General features: G+C 32.6%; 1 protein-coding gene across 1 annotated transcript in view; it reads right to left on the bottom strand.

The window, feature by feature from the left end:
* Positions 1-19,560, bottom strand: part of LOC132932337 (endothelin-converting enzyme 1-like) — a 28,420-nt gene extending 8,860 nt beyond the window's left edge. The window contains exon 1 of the mRNA XM_060998656.1: positions 18,755-19,560. Within this exon, the coding sequence (XP_060854639.1) occupies positions 18,755-19,162 (408 nt within the window). The 5' untranslated portion in view covers positions 19,163-19,560. The remainder of the gene's footprint in view (positions 1-18,754) is intronic.
* Positions 19,561-19,569: the final 9 nt, after the last annotated feature.

The following is a 19,569-nucleotide window of genomic DNA, read 5'->3' as shown; positions in this document are numbered from 1 at the left end:
AATACCACCAATGATCGAAAACTTTAAATTGCAAGAGCAACAGCGTTGATAATAATAAAATCATAACGTCAGAGTGCATGACCAAAATTTTTAAATTCATCGATATAGGTACATCACGGACACTGAACTCACAGGAAAGAACGGCTAACGAAATAAATGATTAACAATTTCCAACGGAAGGTTCCAGCGTTTGTACCGTGTTTCGTTATCATAGTTTTGATCGCGTATAGCGCTTTTGTGCACGACTTTTCCTACGGAAAAACTAGAAATTCCGCACAAGATATTTGGCGAATCGTCGCGAACATTTCGAATAATTGTATAATATTATACTCGCATGTGTGTTTTAACGATACGTACAAAAGCGTACGCGTTCGTTTGTTTTGTGCCGAGTTCTCCGCACGCATATGACTTTTGGGCGGGGGTGAGCGAGACTAGGTTTGAGAACCATTGCGAATAAATCGTATATTGTATGAGTGTCAGTTACGGCGTAGCGGGAAGAGGAAACCAGTCGAGAATAATGTAGACACGTACGACGTACCGCTAAATTATATCTGTCTCTCTCTCTCTCTCATATATACACACCAACTCACTTACTCTCTCTCTCTCTCTCTCTCTCTATACCACACAACTGACCCTCCGGCCGGACAGCCGCCGACCCGGCGGAGTATCTGGTCCGACAGTCTCCCTGCGCACAAGAATGCGCGTGCTCTGCAGCACACAACCCAACACACTCACACAAGCATTAATATTCTAACTCACACACACACACAGCGAGATCAAACCGAGATTACACCGCATCGGCGGACAGAAAACTAAAATAATAATACGGCGACACACACAGAAGAATAATTATAATATTATAGCTGGTAGTCGTGAAACAATAGTACGTCGCGATACTTGATGTTGTGTAGGCATACCTGTTGCGCGCGTACATATAGTACGATGCACAACATCATATTGTGTACTTATACATCTGTTCCTGTGCGCGGTGCCGGAGGTAGACGACCCGAAAAAACGTTTCCAACCGACAGCGGTTGTGTGCGACAGATATCCGGCAAGTGTGAATATTCAAATGGGCCGCCGAAAAGTAATCACCCTTACTTTTTTTTTGTGGTTTAAAAATACCAATATGTAGTGCCTGTAATGAAATAACATATCTACTGTATATATATAGCGATGCATATAAAATAGGTATGGCGCGTATATTATCACTATTTTTTTTTATAATATAATATAATATTACATTTAGTACCTACTGCTATTACTACTACTACTATTACTACTATAATACAGAATACGACCACAGCGAATACGAACATATACAATTTGTTATGATGCCCTCGTAAAATCCATTTGACGATGGGCTGCTAGTTACACGAGATTTCCTAAGAACCGGTTGGCGCTCAAACTAAATACCATATAGTATATACTATATACTATATACATGCTACATATACGGTTGTAATATGGAATCGGACACCCGCAGTTCGGGAAATCATATGTAGTTCATGCGGCGGACGACTGCAATAAATTCAAAAAGCCATATTTCAACGGGTACCTATTGTACGTACGCACTCCGGGTTCAGTGATGAGAATAACGTGTGTTTACTATTCCACCGAAATTCTAAGACATATAATAATAATATACCTAATATTTTATACCGAACAATAACTCACCCGTCAGATTTAAACTAAAATAACGTAAAATTATAAAACGAAACGTTTTGTTCGGAAAAAAAACACCATAATAATCCAAATTCACCTAAACGATAAAATATGAACTCATTCTGTATTTTTTTCCTGCGGGCCTATTTATTTAGTTCAAAACTGATTTGAGAAAATAAATAAATTACATGTTTTTGAATTTTCCAACGATAAATTTGAACGTATAGTTACATCTCATTTTCGTACCTTGAATAATAAGGAATATAATATATATATTATTTTATTGATATTATATATAAGCACGAACGTATCAGTAATATGTGTACAAGTGTATTTAATTATTACTATTTACTTGCGATAAAAATATATTACACAAACCAACGAGTTTATAACAGATTACAGTTTTACTAAAATAAAAGCATCTCATTTCTTAAACAGTAGCATAAATTTGTCTTTACAACTTAACTACTATAGTGTAGAACATGTCACATATTCTAATGACGTGACCCCCAATCCCTTTTTACCACTTAACATCAATCTTCCCAAATCCCTATTCTTTTAATATTCAGATATAATTTAAGTGTCATAAATAATTGATTAATTCATCAATCATTCTACATATTTTTCCCATTATAACTATAACAATAAATTACAAGACCATTTTTGTTTTGCCCTGGGTGCACGTACACGTAATCAAGCACTATACATCACCACCTAAAAATACGTCGCTGCACGATGATGTCTAAAAACAAGATACCAATATAAAATGGATAGGTAGGAGAAATTTTGAAAATTAAATTAAAATTTAAAATTCGTACACAACATTATGATTATGATTTAAATTTATTGATAGACTTTGTACTGTATATGTAAATAACATAATGTATACACACGTCACATTAGCACAGACCTTTTTCCACTGTTTGTAATCATTTTATTTTATTTAACGTGCATCATTTTATGAACAAACTCGAATTTCGATCGCGTATATCTCGATTCGCTAACTATCCAGTGTCGGCGGACTGCGGTGACAGTGAAAAGTTATATCGTATACGGTCGCTGCAGTCATCGGAGCGAGCAGCATAGATACCCACGGCGACACCGGATCACGTATTATTCATTTTCATGGCACAAAAACACTATTATGTGCATAGGTAACTAGGTACTAGCTAGGTAGGTATATACAAAATACTATAATAATAATAATAATTATTATTATTATATTTATTGTTGGCATTATAATATTTGCGTATCGTCTGTCAGCCGCACGCTCGGAACGTAGTCGATGGTCTAACAACTGTGCGGTCTATTGTAATCTTATCTACTTGCGTGTGCTCACTGTGCACTGTGCTCTACAATACTATTGCCTACCGTATCGTTTAAATGTTTTTTCTTTGAAATATTACTATTAGATATTTCTCCTCCGAGTTTCAGTGGCTGCGCGGCGCAGAGCACTAAGGGGCACCAAGTACTTGCATGTTATAATTTTATATGTATAGCAAGTTTACGGATATGTAGGAAATAATGATACCCACTAAATTCTTACCGTACTATACTAAATATGAGTATACAACTAACAATATATAACATGTGTGAGCGTGTTACGAAATGAGTCGTTACCGATTTTTTTTAGAGTAATTTTTATGTAAAGGTATGGTTCAACTATAGTGCATAGATTAAGCACGATGACGATTCCCCTGTGTATATACGTAACGTAATATGTGTGTGTGTGTGTGTGTATGTAAACAAACGAATAATGATTATGATAATAACGTATATTGCCTCTGCCTGTATTTGTGTATGTTATGTGTATACAGTCGTCGTTATCTCTCTCACTCTCTATCACTTTCTCGAGGGTGTGTGTAGATACGTACATCTAGACTTTAGATTCAGGCGAAACTACACGCAAACAACTTTGATTTATTCGACATCGTATAAGAATTTTATCAGGCTAAATTATTATGCGATCGTATAGAGCTAGTTCCCTATTACATCCCAGCACCATAACATATTTTTTATTTAAAAAAAAAATTGTCCGTTTGATTACTGTAACGCACAATAGGTTAACATGTTATATGTGTATTACATTTCGACCGGTGCACAAAGTGATTATATTATACAATTTTAACGCATGATAGAAGTTTTTGAATGCGTCCATTAATCTGCGCTAAACGGAGACAGAAAAATATTAATATTATATACACGTATGCATACATATAAAGTCAACACGTGTGAATCGGTGCATGCTAGAGTTGTTACTTTATTCTAAACGACGACGAAATAAATGATTTTTATACATATTTACCTACAACTAACGAACAAAATTATTAATTTTATATTTTAGCCACAGCGGAACGAAGACCACATCATAATATTACTGTCCAAGTTTACGTTTGATTTGTTTATTTCGTTTCTAAACGAAATAGTAATTCAATAATATTCCAAGTGTACTACTATATACACTTAGCAGTCTGATGAGTAAAATCTTAATAATTTTCTTAACGCATACGCAGCGAATAACTATAATAGTTGTGATTGTTAAAATATTTATGGTGTAATAAAACTCTAATCAACAGTAGGTTTTGAAATTGTATACTGCAGTTGTTTAGATTATAAAACAACAAATAAATAACAAAAAACAATGCCAAAAATAAAATTGTATTTAATTTGACTGACACAGTTCATTGCGTTTACGGTTTACTGCGAAATATTAAAGATGACCGATGACTGATGAGAATACAACTGTTATTGTAATACTATTTACTTAAACAAAAATACATTTTTCAATAGCTAGGGTATTAAAATAATTATTGTTGCTTATTGCTATATATAATAGTTATATTTTATTTTTACTCTTAAATTTTAATTTATAATAAAACCTAATGAAATCTCAATTTGTGGGCGACTTTGCTTGAATCAAAATATAGGTATCTAAGTATATTTATTAGAATATTACATAAATATAAAAAGTATGAATCAAATAATATAAAATAAAAAAAATATAACGGTAACTTTTTACAAATATATATAATAGTGACAGGCTTTATTTTAATTTTAAATAATTATATGGGTAATATGTTGTTGACTGATTATAAAATATCATAAATAATATTAATATATTATAGTAATCAGTTATATGGGGACTTACAATGGTCAAGTACGCATAACTTTGTCTAAGTACACTTGAAGATATAGTAATTAATTGAAACATAAATTAATACACAACTCAATTGATATAGTGATATAGTGTATAATAGTATATAAAACGAGTTAAAGCAACAAGAGATAAGTATAGTTATTTATATTATTGGTTAACATTGTACATTACACAGAGTATAGGACACTATATTTGATGCACTGATGAAAACATTTAAAAATATTATTTTTTTAAATGCACGTTATTAATCTGCGATTTAATTCGTTTTGTAGCGGTAGTAAAAAAAAATATTTCTGTGTATGAAACGTTACGTAATCGATACGTAGGATAATAGTATATAAAAAAAAAATTCTTTGCCAAGGACACCAAAAAAAGAAAAGAAACGAAATCATATTTTCATAATTGATTGTGTACACCATTCGATTTAGCTGCAATTTAATTCCTCACTGCATGTTGTTACCACTAACAGCTCACATTATTATAGCCGAAGAAGGTGTAAAAATGTAGATTTGTAAATTTTTAAACAATATATCGTCACCGAGTAGTGTAGTAATAATAATATTGGAATGACGACAAGTAAGATTATTTATTATAATTCATAAAAATATAAACAGTTCTCAGTTCCGTTAGAAACGCTGATTTTTTGTGCATAATAGTAATATAATACGTAGTCGGACTTGAACCTCTTAATGATTATTGTAAATACTAAATAATGCTCGATAACACTAAATAAACATAATTCCCTTCACGCTATAACATATAAGATTTTATGTTACTACCAAATTTAAACTTTTGAAATAATATTGTATTTTAATAGAACGAATTATGAAATAAAAAGATAAAAAACTATAGAAAAAACCACAGAAAATAAAACCAAAAGAAAGCAACCCAAAATTTATATTTTGCCATTAAGTATTTTTTATTTTATCAGACGTAAGTTCTAATTTGTATAATTACAAATTTAGATCGATAATCCAACTGCAGGCCAGGTGTTCTGGTTAAATATTAGATATACTCGTACTTAATCATTAATTAAATAAAATATATACAATCAAATTGTTTAAATAATTGTATCATTTGTTGAATTTCCGGATGGTTTATATTAAGATTATCAAATAAAATGAATAACAAATAAAAATTAGACATACTATATAGTATAAATAATACCTATATATTAAACTTAATACTTATAAATATAAATATAACACATTATCAATCATTTTTACACAATAACACATGCCAATAAAACAGAAACTTAATTTTCCCAACACAGAAAAACTACTCCCAAAACAAGTATAAAATAATATTAATAAAAAAATATAGTTAATTAGATACACAAAAAAAAAAATGATTTTTATATAATTTTATTTTTAATTATTTAAAATTTAAATGTTACTTAAATAAATATAATTTTAATTACAACTATTATGGACCTGGATTTATAATTAAAACTAATATCTATATAAATATAACATAGGTAATAACAAATTTAGTCTTTATTTTCGTGGTTTCCGTTTATTTTCAAATTTAACATTATTTTAACTTAAAAAATAATTTTATAATTATTATTTTTTTTTGTAAATTTATATTTCTTTTTTGACGATATTTAGATAAAATGTTATGTATGTAAAATCCTTAACAATATTAATACCTTGCTGATAAAAACGCATTGATTTTTAACTTACAAGTCTATCGCACGTGAGTCAGACTAGTCAGAAAGAAAATAATTTTGAAATTAAAAAACGCACATTTTTATACAACGCAAGTTCTATTCTTTTAATACCATTTAAAAGTATAAAATACCATTTTTGCTAATTTAATTTTATATTATATTAGATACAAACCACTTAATCTCAATATAAAAAACCTAAAAACCTAGAGATATACAGTAAATTCTTATTTTATTTATAATTATCATAGATAATAAGGTAATAAACATAATTTCTTATAATTTATTGTACCTAGTTGTATTGTCTTGAGCGTCACAAGTTCGCCTATATCCACACATATTTATAACGTCTACGTCACACAACTAAATGCTAAACGCACGCGATTTGCTGTTTTTACCGTTAGAGCATATCGTCAGCGTCGCGGTTGCCGACGTAGTCAGTCAAGTACCTAACCTATATTTTGTTATTATTATTTTTATAATAAACAATAAATATACAGATATACTGCTAGCAGTTTTCTTTTTTCCATACGAATGGAACAACCATACGGACCGATGTTATATTAAAGTTCACTCGGCACGGCGATGGAATACAGGCGTAAGGATAATAGACGAAAAAGACGGAGAAGAAGATGAAGAATGAAGAAAAAATGAGGTCGCCCTAAGCGCGATCCGTTCGATTCACCGTGTACACAGTACACACAAACGTAATATGGGTACAACGTATATACCAGACCATACCTACATATATAAATCGCACTTACATATATATGATATAAATCATTCCGAACAGGTACCCATTATTGTCGGCCGTGTACGAGCACGACTTACCTATATATAATATATATCTACCTACATACACTGCAGCAGCGAGTTTGCGAGTACGTCGTCGTCGTCCCACAAAGGAAAAAAAAACCGTTTCGCGATATCGTCTCTGCCGATGGATTCGAAACGGTCACTGTATATATTATGGCCACGATTTTTTTTTTTATATCCGTCGTGATAACAAGTATATATAGGTACTATTATTATACGATAAACGCGCCTATATTTTTACACGTTTATTTATTTATTTTTTTGTTCAAGCAAAACCCGGAATTTGTTTAAAACCGTATGAATTTTTTCCAAATCGAATTTCAATGATTTAGGCGATGTAAATAATTTTGAAAAAAAAATTAACCAAATGTGTACCTATATTTTATTAGACATTAGTTTTAATTACACATTTAGATTAATAATAACTGTCATAAAAATTAAATTTACATAAAGTTGCATTTACGTATATCTAATTAAAAAAATGCTTTTAACTATTTTTTTGTATAATCAACCTATATAATCATATTTTATTTATACATTGATATATATATATATATATATATATATATATATATATACATAATTTACAATTTACATTGATGCACAATTTAATTGTATTTTTTTTTTACACATTTATATTTGATCAACCTTTTAATGTACTCGCGGAATTTAAAAATAAATATATTTAAACAATTTAATTATATATATTTTATTATACTTTTATAAAATTGTTTTGATTTACTTATTACATATCCTGTATTTTATTTATTAGGTCCTATTATTATTTATTTATTTTAAGGTATAAGTATGAGTATTATACACTCACCAGGATACTGATCGGTTGGATTTATGATCTAAATTTGTAATTATAAAATTTAAAACTAATGTTTAATAAAATATAACAAATTATAAAAATGTAGTTTTTAATTCCCTGTGATTTTTCATGTTTTGGTTTTATTTCCTATGTTTAATTATCGTGATTCCTCAATACTCTCTACGCTGTTGCAGCTTCTATTGAACCGCTTTAATATGAAGTAACAAATACGTCTTATTCAACGTCTGCAGTATTATATCTAACACATAGGTACATCATAATGTGTTTTTAAAATAGTTCGCATCAGAGGATGACAATACGAATAAAATGTTTAATAAACTATAGCAAATACAAAAACATTAACACAATTAAAATGTTTTAAGGTCCAAACCAAAATAATTAAATCACACGGAAAAATATTTCCAAATGCGCAATTTCTATCAAATGAACATGTCCGAAAACAGACAATCGAAAACACATTTTACGCATGGTTTGTTCAGATTTCGTCATTATGCAATACTGTTTTTTAAACTCAAAAATCGTTGATTTGTATTTCATGGCATATCAAAGACCCGTTACCGTTAATGATCATACAGTGCAGTAGAAGAATGTGTACCTTATTGAAAAAAAATCGTATATAGTATAATTAAATTATAATTTCATGAGTCTCGTATAACCATCAAGGTTATATACGTATATATTATAATAAAGTATCCTTTATAGTTTATGATGTTTTATGCCCGCGGTCAACAGTTTAGGTCTTTGTCCTACGCACGTCTTGTGGCCACTAATTCGATCGAGTTTTATGTACACGAAATATATTTTGTTGCTTTTATCATGATGTGAATTGTAAGTATAATGTACATATTATTATGACAATAATGTATAATCAGTGATTTAGATTAATAATAGATATATTTTTTTAATTTAAATACACCTTGAAGTAAATGAATTCGATTTTTATATACCCTAACAGCCAAATCTATAATTTTACAGAATTTTATATTTGATAAAAATCACTAAACACCGTATCCTCGTCATGAACAGTTTTGTTAAATTTTTCAATATTTCAATGATATGTGGCTAAGTAATTAGCTTCCACAAAACTAACGTTTAAAATAAACATTGGAATATAAAAAGAACTTTAGTACACATAAAAATAAAACGTAATATAATACATATTATTATACACGCATATTATATGAATATTAAATTAAACACCCACAAATTAATATAGCGAAACTAACAACGTAAACCGTGCCAGTTGTGGAAAACCACGTACAAACACTATACACAACTGAGTACTGACATAATACTGCGTGTGGTATTGCTCAAACGCCGAGAGTCAACAAATCCACATTTAGAATTGAAAAATGTAATTTATTGAAAAAATGTCTGAGCATGGCATGTAAATTGGAAAGAACTAGTCGAGTAAAATTTGTTACGAAAAGTACAAGGTACGTACGACGCGCGAATATATATCTCGATCGGTTCGATTTGAATGTATCAGCGGAATTTTCAATTCTCAGACGACAGACTCGTAAAGTAAGTGTTTTTGAACAGCTCTGGGCGATCGATCGATCAATAGTGATGAGACAATATTTACAAAAATAAAATTATGATATTGAAATATTGTATGTATTCACAATGATGATATGTGAGCGAGTGTAGAGTATATAATATCACGACGTCGCGTTTCTGAGAAAAGACTTATATGCGCCGTTAAAAAAATAATTAATAATTAATAATTAATATGAGTTTAGTTACGAAATTCTGTAAACGAATGTTTAACGTGCGCGTGAAAAAATTACCTATATAAGCATATTATACTTCACGTTTCGGAACAAATTCGTGTACTTATACATATTATCAGGATGGACCAACCCGTCAGAGCACTTGTTCACGAAAATTGCGTGGGCTGCAGATCGCCACGTGTATGTATACTATATAAGTGCCTATTTATATAATATATATATATATATATATATATATATATGCACTCTATACGGTATATATGGGTACACGCACTCAGTACGATAATGTATTATTTTTATTATTATTATTAACGCAACAGTGAGGTCGAAGGCAGCAGAAAAATCTTTTATTCTTTTCTTGTCTGTTTTCTTTTGGACCTCTCTCGGAACTACTGGCCGGAGGACAGACGGGCACAGGCAGGCAACCAACCAACCAGTTCGGAAAGAGACAAATATCATAAAACAACAAATTGTTCTACATTAATATACACCACCTATGCCGTAATACTACTCCTACTGCTGTAACACGCGTGTAATATACAGATTTCGAGAACATAGTAATTTCGAGGTATAGAGTTGCGGTGAATATGGCCACGTGCTGTTTAATATTATACCGCTTGCGGTGACCGCCGACCGGCGGAGGCGGCGGTTATAGGGGAGACGCCACTAGAGAAAACTGGAGCCACGTGTTATTCTCGTTTTCATCGATCGTCTAAAAATACATGGAATATAGGTAGCACGATATACTCATCTCTGCTGCACAATATTGTTTCGATATGGCTTAATAAAACAATAAGAACTTTGTTACGTAAAAGTACCTATCGTATATTATATTCATCGCGAATATTGTACTCTTATTATATTATAATATTATTATGTCCATAAATCTATCATATACTATAGTCCTGCAAATGTCCGATCTAGCAATGAATGTGATCATGCCTAAGTTTATTATTAAAATCAATAAAATCATGTGTCGCATTATTCGTACGTTTGTACTCTGTAATACGACGTTAAGTAAATTTGTCTGCGTGATATAAATTTATTCTTATAAAATACACAAATAAAATTATAATATTAATAATATAATGGATTACTCAATTCTGTTATTGGATGAAAATAAATCAGAACTGAATCAAGCCAAATGAGAAATCAATATTGGATAATTTTCCTTCGGCTAAATGTTGGCAGTTCCAAAAATTATTTTTTACTAGTGTAAACCTATATTTAATTTTTAAAACTCGTGAATCTCTTAACCTTGGTAACGATGGTCAACGGTATTTAGTATATTATATAACGAGAAAATTATGTATACCGTAATAACCGTCAAAATGTGCAAAATAATCTTTCAAACTATAATTATCATATTGTTATTTAGATACCTATAGTCAATTAATTTGTACAGTTGATCTTACACGCAATATATAAGTAATCGATATAAAGAAAAAACGAGACCGATCGCAATCCCTCAAGCGGTTTTCGCGATTTTATTTCGTTGGAATATTTTTTAATTGAAGACGCCCAATCTATATTATACAGATTCACAGATACCTAACCATATTAAGTATACTAATATAATATATATATAAAAAGTTTATTTACTTATCGCCACGTCATTTCTATAAAGTCTAGCGCGATTACGAAACTCTGATAACAAGCCATTTTACAATAATCCGAATAATTTTGATCTGAAGACTGATGGTATATGGGTACTCGACATATTTTACTAGGCACACATATCATAATAGCCAACCCTCCGTTTTCCACAAAGAACTTTTTTTTCTCTTCCTAATCTACGTATTATCGATAAAAACGTGTTTTTGATGTTTCGTAATGTGTATGTAAAAATACAACACGAGTAGTACTTACCTATATTTCAGGTATTATTATAATTGCTATATCGTGATTCATCACGAAACCCGTTGTATTTTTTTTATTTTTGTACAGGGAGCGTACACAGCGTAACCGACCAACCGTTTTATTTTGCTTCCGTTGGTAATAATTTTTAGTTTGATTATTTCCTCTATGCGGAGTATTTTTAATTATGTCCTTATATTATACGCGAGTCCTGGGCAGGTTTTCAGGAGAATTTTGTGCTATCCGTACACTCAATGTACCACCGTGTCAAATTAATCTTCTTAAGATTCTTTTAGTAAATACACAGCATAAACTATAACGAAACACGAAGACAAGGATAGAGCAAGGAAAAAGGAATAAGAGAGCGTCCAAGGACAAATTTCGTTACACGAAGACGTGTAAGCATATTATATAGGATCGCACTCGATCGCGTGACGAGCTGAATATGACAGCCCCGAGACGGAATGATAGATAGTGTAATATCGTGGAAATGTAAAACCAGCAGCAGACAGAAACACTATTATGTACCGACGGAGAACAAAAACAACATAAAAAAAACTACATTTATTTCGAATCAAGTGAGTTGCCATTTTATTCAATAACGGATCGAATTTGCAGTAAATTTGAGCACTTTCCAAAGCAACAATTTTTTAAACCGGTATCGGACAAATAGTATAAGGAGTAAAAATTGTATGTTTATATTTTATCAAAAATCACAACTGGACGATATGTGACGTAGGATTCTAAAATCGACTCGTTCCTACGTAATTCTTTGTTAATGCGGGTTTTAATTATAATATGGTAATCGACAGCGTGTCGTTGTTACTATCGTGCGATATCGGAAATAATGAATGAAAATCGTGCCGTCGACACGACGAATAGTCGTGCCGAAATCGACGATGACTAGCTTTTCGAGTATGACGAATCGACCTCGTTTACTACATCATACTGTATAATATATGTATTACGCATTAAACCGTCGTCGTTGACACTTTTAAAAGTCAATATATCTTTTTATCACAAGAAAATCCTTATTCACGCAGCAGACTAGATGAAATATAATTCAACACGCAACCAGATGATTGTGAGTTCTTTTTTCTCTCTTGTGCTTTCTCACGCTTGGTTACAGGATAAAGAAAAAAACAATAGTGTTATAAAAGCAGTCGGCGCAGACGTGCACATAGTATAATATACGGTTGAGTGTGCGTTTAGCTAGTTTTGGGTTCCGGTTAACAAAACGAGATAATATGAAATATATTTCTCCGTACGCCGGCGACATTGTATCATCATGATACACGTAGAACAATAACCGTGGTAACTGAACACGACCAGAACCTACGTAAGCTCACACAGCGTGTTACTATAACAAGGGTATAAAATACGTATTATAAATTATTATGGATTTATAATATCATAGGCGTCTCTCTATAGTTTACGAGAATACAGTTTTATGGGGTACACATTAACGTGGATATAACCGGACAATATTGCCGGTCCTCGTGAAACGATAGTAAAAAAAAACTCCATAAAAAAATCAAAAATCAAAAATTCAAAATATTAACTAAAAAAACAATTAAAAAGTTAAAAATAATCCAAGGAAAACACCAAATGTTACAAATTTTTAATTTACACGTTCAATTTTTTTTTCAATTTCTAACACATTTATTGTAACCCATATCATATCAGTTGTCTGTAAAAAACCGCAAACATAATTTTATCGATTCAATGTCATCATTAATATTTAAGATCTGTGATGTGTAGGTATATATACAACATAATACTATATTATTGTGCAATAATGCAATATATGTGGTGCTTCATAAATACTATAAATGGAACCTATGAAGTTTGCTTTTTTGGATAGTCTATTTTCTCTATAATTTAATACATAGGTAACCTTCCGTAGGTAATTTTTATTATTTGTATTGAAATAAAAAAGAAAAAATATATATTTTTTAAGTTTAATTTTTACTCCATGAATTATTTTTTATTTTTATTTAATTTGTTTTTTTCAGGTTATCGAAAAAAACGTATTACGCAGATATAATAATTGACTCTGGTAAAATTTTATACACCGCCAATAAATTGGTCCCCGTCCAATTTTTTCTATGCAATAGATTTGACTAAAGATATTTTTGCAGCATAATACATATTTAACAAATGCAAATTAAGGTAACACTTAACATCATTAAGTGTTGGGCCACACGATACGGCGTGTCGGCGTCACCGCATGTGTAGTGGAAAAGTTTATCGCGACACCGGATAGGTCATTTTCAACGGCATCATGATACATTTTATCACTGGATGTGCAAAAGAATAATTAATATATTATGAATCAATAACTAATAATTAAAATTATTTTTTTTTTTACAAACCAAAGTTCCTATTCACCTCACTGATTATATAGTACCTATCATAGGTCAATATGATTTAGGTTTACATAAATCAATGTTAATTGATAGTTAAATCATGTGTGATAAATCTAAAAAACTTAATTTACATTAAACGAACGCGAGAGAGAAAACCTATGAAAATACAATAAAATTCGGATAACGCAAATCGCTACGATTTATTGATCTTGTGGTGAAAAATGAAAATATAATAAAACAATGACTGTTGCACTTTGCGACTTCCGGACTAGCAATCTGCAGCAGTAAAAGGGAGACGTATTATTTTATAGAAATTGTTTAAAAATAAATTTTATCGTTTATGTCGACACATTGGAAACCGTATATGGGTTTTAGCGAGACATCAATCGAAATGAATAAATAATAACAATTATTACTTCCCCGCAGTGTTCGTTTCGTAAACGATAAACCGATATACGCTAAACCATTTTGTATTTTACGATATTAATCGATGAAAATGTGATGCAATACCGCACAATAGCGTTTTCTAACCAAGCATTATATTAAAATTAAATACACACGTCATAATATATCATATAATAAATTTTTTTTTTTTATTATTAAGTGCATTTTGATAGGGGTTTTGTTTGACATGTGAGATGGTTTGTTTAGAATTTGTATTTATTGCAAAACAACCGTATTGACAAAAAAAAAACATTTATCAAAGCATTACGACTTATGACTTATGGCTAGCCCCCGCATGGTTATTAAGAAATATTTTAATGATGAATGATGATAAAAATATTAAACTTAAAAATATCGGCGTTAAGAAATTATAATATATATAATTATAGGTACTCGGTACTCTTTATTACACCCTAACGAATGTGATAATATTATTACTATCAACAAGTTTGTAAACCAACGTCTAAACATTAGACGTAAATTAATATACATCGGTAAATATATATAAATAATATAATATGTACGTTATTCATAAGAGATTTTTAAAATTGTTATATAAATTACGGTTCAATAGCAGACAATTTGGATCATTATTTTAGAAAAATAATATTTTAACGCATCAGACTAGATATCGATTGGCGACGGCATGAAATATTTTTAATAAACGTTCTAATATAATAATTATAAAATAAAACTTATATTTATATAAAAAATAATGTTTTTCACTTCAGGCTGAATTAAATTTTCAACAAGACGTATAGTAATAATTACAATTTATTACTAAGTGATATTATGTTATAATATAATAAATAATAATAAATACCTAATAATTACTGTCTACTGTTATGTTTATTAATGTTATACATATTGAAATCGTTTTGGAGGTGTGTTGTAATTTATTAAAATAATCGAATTTTTTTTCTGTACCTAAAGAAGTTTTATTTCTATATGGTTTATTTCTTCGTAGTTCGTAGACAAATAACGCGAAATCCGTGCATGTTACAGCAATCGCTATATGTCCACACCTTAGCCAGTAGGGCGTAGGTACGTAATTTCCATTATAGATAGTATCTTGCAGAAATATTATTCAACGAACTTCTGTTGATTCAAAGACGCTAAAAATAGCTTCGAGATTTTGATCAGTAATTAGAAGAGCTACCTACGAAATTATGAATATTAGTTTATATACCCATCATCTATGCCTACGCAGAATTAAATGTTATCGATTAGTATTTTATATATTAAAGTCTTGTAAAACAAAACACGGATACGCAAATCGCAAGACTTAGGATAAAATATTACAGTTACGACGATCCGTAAAACACAAAACTCATTAAATATGTAAATTTATACATAAATATTAGGTACCTATACACTATATAAACAACAGACACGTGTCTTTGATTCGAAGCGTCTGCTGATTGTACCAATGACAATTTTATTCGTTCATTGCATCTGTCCTAGACTATACGAATGACTTATAAAACATTTAAATACATCAAACGTCTGGCATAATGACATTGAAATGTGCGTGCTCCTCAATTACGCCACATGTATCTGACAATGTTGTATACTATGTACTTGTATAATACATAAACAACCTACAATAAGACTTATATAATCTGTTTAATATAGTTTACACTTTACGAACACGTTGATATTTCCGACTTGTGTAGTTGTGTAGTGAATATAATATCGAGTTAGTTTTGAAAAATATTATCATAGCATTCCTGCATATTTTATTGCCTGGAAAAATTTCGGACAACGGAACAAAACGAAAAGAACATTTTTGGAGTGTTTACAGGGATATCAATGTAAAATAAAAACCGACGCGCCTGTGATGTCCGGATACGATATACCTACCCAATGTTTTCGTGTGCAACTAAATACAAATAAAAAAAAAACAACGTTTTATTATTCGTAGTTCGTAGAGACGTATAATTAATACCTCTACCTACCTATAAAAAAAGGTTGACAGATCGTCTAAAATTATTCAACAGGTTTTGAATAAAATTGTTTAAATTAAACCACCATCATACGTAACATTGTTATTACATTGCGGACATGACAGAATTTGATTTGACCGATAAAAACGAACCGTGCCGTCATGGTTATTTTCCGAGAATACAGTAAATTCTGTAAACGAGTGAATTACCTATATTATGCGGGTAGTCTGCATAATACATTAATACGACGTATTGGAGAAGAAAAATCTGTCCACGCAACAGCAGATCCGCGAAAATGAGTGGCGAATTTCGAGAATGCAACAATAGTATACGTACGTCAGTTACTATACGTCGAGACGCATATTATTATAATGTACAGACCAAAATATTCTTCGTTATCCGTAGACACCTGCAGCTGTAAAACATATATTCATCGGCACGGCGACAACAACATCCTGCGAACCGTTTCCAGAGACCGCGTGTGCGGACATACGGCGCGATATCGAATTACCGGAATAACAACGATAGGACACAACAATAATATAAGTACAACGTGTGCGAATTGCAAATATAAGGATTCGGCCGATCGGAAGCGTAATCGAGCGGAAACCGTAGTACGCGCGGCGCGTTTACATCACGGGGGCTTATATCGTAACCTGCCTATACGATATTATACTTGGATAAGTCGAAGGAAATATTTTTTTTTTTTAATATTCGATCGAAACGCGCTTAGAATTTAATTCTCAAATAAAATAAAATAGTTTCGAGCGTAGAAAAAAGGTAATAATATATTATCCAAATTGTCACGGGTTTCGACAATAATCGGTCAACGAAATACGCATAATTATTCGTATTATCATAAAACACGATCGGGCGACCGAACGCGGCTACATCCCGCTTATTGTACGATATATATACATAATATTGCAGTTACAATAATGCGCGTGTACGCGCTGGCGGTGTGAAATTCTTATTCGATAACACGCGCGTACAGCAATAATATTACAGCCGACCGACTGATGGTAGTTTTTACGACAGTCGTAAAAACCGACGGCGGACGGGAAAGACGAGCGGAAAAAAAACCCACGTCCGACCCTTCTTACATACCTGCAGCGATCGGTGTGCAGCATGCTGACGGGTCCTGTGGCGACGGCGGCGGTCTTTTGTGTCGACCCAAGAGGGGTTGTTACCGCGCCACCACCGACGCCATTTACGGACGTTTTCTCCGACGTTTCGACATAATAAACATACTACTATTATATATACATACGCGTTCCCGGAATGCACCGCACCGTTGTCTTTTTGCACGTTGAAAAGGTCGTACCTTACACGTGAACCGATAAATCGGATGTATGATACGGGGTAGACTGGTGTATTATAAGACCAAAGAAAATTTCGTATTATTAAACACACACGCCCATATAGGAAATGTTTGTGCGCTGCAGAGTACACGTCTTTACGATAGCTCTTCTAGCTGTATAGAGTATAGATATTCCCGAAAAAACCTTTTAATTATCGCGCGTAAACATGTAAAATACTTATAGTTTTATTCGAACGCGTCGTTTGATGGGGAAAACATTTCCTCTACTACAAGCGTTCTCCATCAAGAACACCGAACGCGGCTGACCGTGTCGCTAAGCAGCAAGAAAAATTAACATTGAATTTGCATTTTACAGTAAATAATATTAAACGCGACCATCCTGCACCGGTACGGGAATAAATAATAATATACCTATACATAACAATGAACCCGACAAAAATGCAAACCTAAAAAAAAAATTACCTCTATATGAGACTCATGAAACCGTGTTATTGTATTACCGTACGAGATCACATACCACACGATGATAACATTTTTTTTTTTTTTTTTTTTTTTTTAAACTGTTCGTCAGGAGTTTTTAAAAACATTTTTTTTCCACTCGATCCAATCCGATAATAAAATGACGCTGAAAAGTCTTACCGCCGATAGATGCTGAATTGCGCATTTACATATTTACATATACATAGTATACATATACTTGACTCGACTAGATACTAAAAAATTCCGTTAAATACGAGTTTTTTAGATGATTCTGTCACCGATCCCTTCCCTTCCCACGCGGGGTACGTATTATTTCTGTATTTTTTTTTACCGAACAACCCCCGAAATGGGACACATATTAGTATATATTACGGCAGATGAAGTAGTACACCCGACAGTATCAAGTGTCACTTGGTTTTCGATACCTACGCGTTATTAAATTATCGATGTTCAACAACTCACCTCGGCCGAAGCTCGGAGACAGGCAGCCCTCCGGCAGATGGGGAAGTGGCGTGGAGGTGACGGCCACATGAAGATCAGCACGACCAGCGTGACGAGCAGGACGACGCACGTGAGCACTGCGGCCACGGCCACGGCCAGTCCCGTTCTGGAGAAGCCGGTCTTGTCCCGGAGCTTCTGCTCCAGACTGGTGGCGGCCGCGAACGCGTGAAACTTTCCGTTGCTGGTGCCGTTGTTGTTGTCCGCGGACGGCGGCGGCGCGGCCACCGTGCCGTTGTTCTTCTCGGTAATCGGCGTCGAGTCGGACGGCTTCAGACAGGGTTCGCGTTCCTCGTCGGCCGCCGACAGACAACCGTCGGGTTTGTCTTGCATCTCAACGTTCTGACCGCTGTTGTTGCGTTCTTGCGCCATTTTCGTCGTCGTCGTCACTCTGCAGCGGCGCACATCTGACGGACCACCAACGGCTGGCAAGTACGCGCACTACCCGCGACTACGGCGGTGTCGGTGTTGCAAGTAATAGATCCGGTGCAGACGCGAACAAGTCGCGGGTTCGGAAACGGCGGGCGAAAAACGGACGCGCGAACTCGGCCGGGCGAGAATTAAATAATAATAAATAATTCGTACTGCTCGCGGCGCTAACCCGTTCGCTGATGTTGCGACGGTGTAGGTATAACGTTAAACGATCGATAAAAGTCCCTATCGGTCGCCGGTAGCACGACGGAACGACAATATTAATATAACGTTAATATAGTACAAAAGTACCCGTTGTCCGCCGTGGTGTGTGCAGGAACGCGACTGAGTACTGACACCGGTGGCGG

Source organism: Rhopalosiphum padi, chromosome 1 (assembly GCF_020882245.1).
Source record: "Rhopalosiphum padi isolate XX-2018 chromosome 1, ASM2088224v1, whole genome shotgun sequence".
NCBI lineage: Eukaryota > Metazoa > Arthropoda > Insecta > Hemiptera > Aphididae > Rhopalosiphum > Rhopalosiphum padi.
This window is presented reverse-complemented; position numbering and strand designations above follow the sequence as displayed.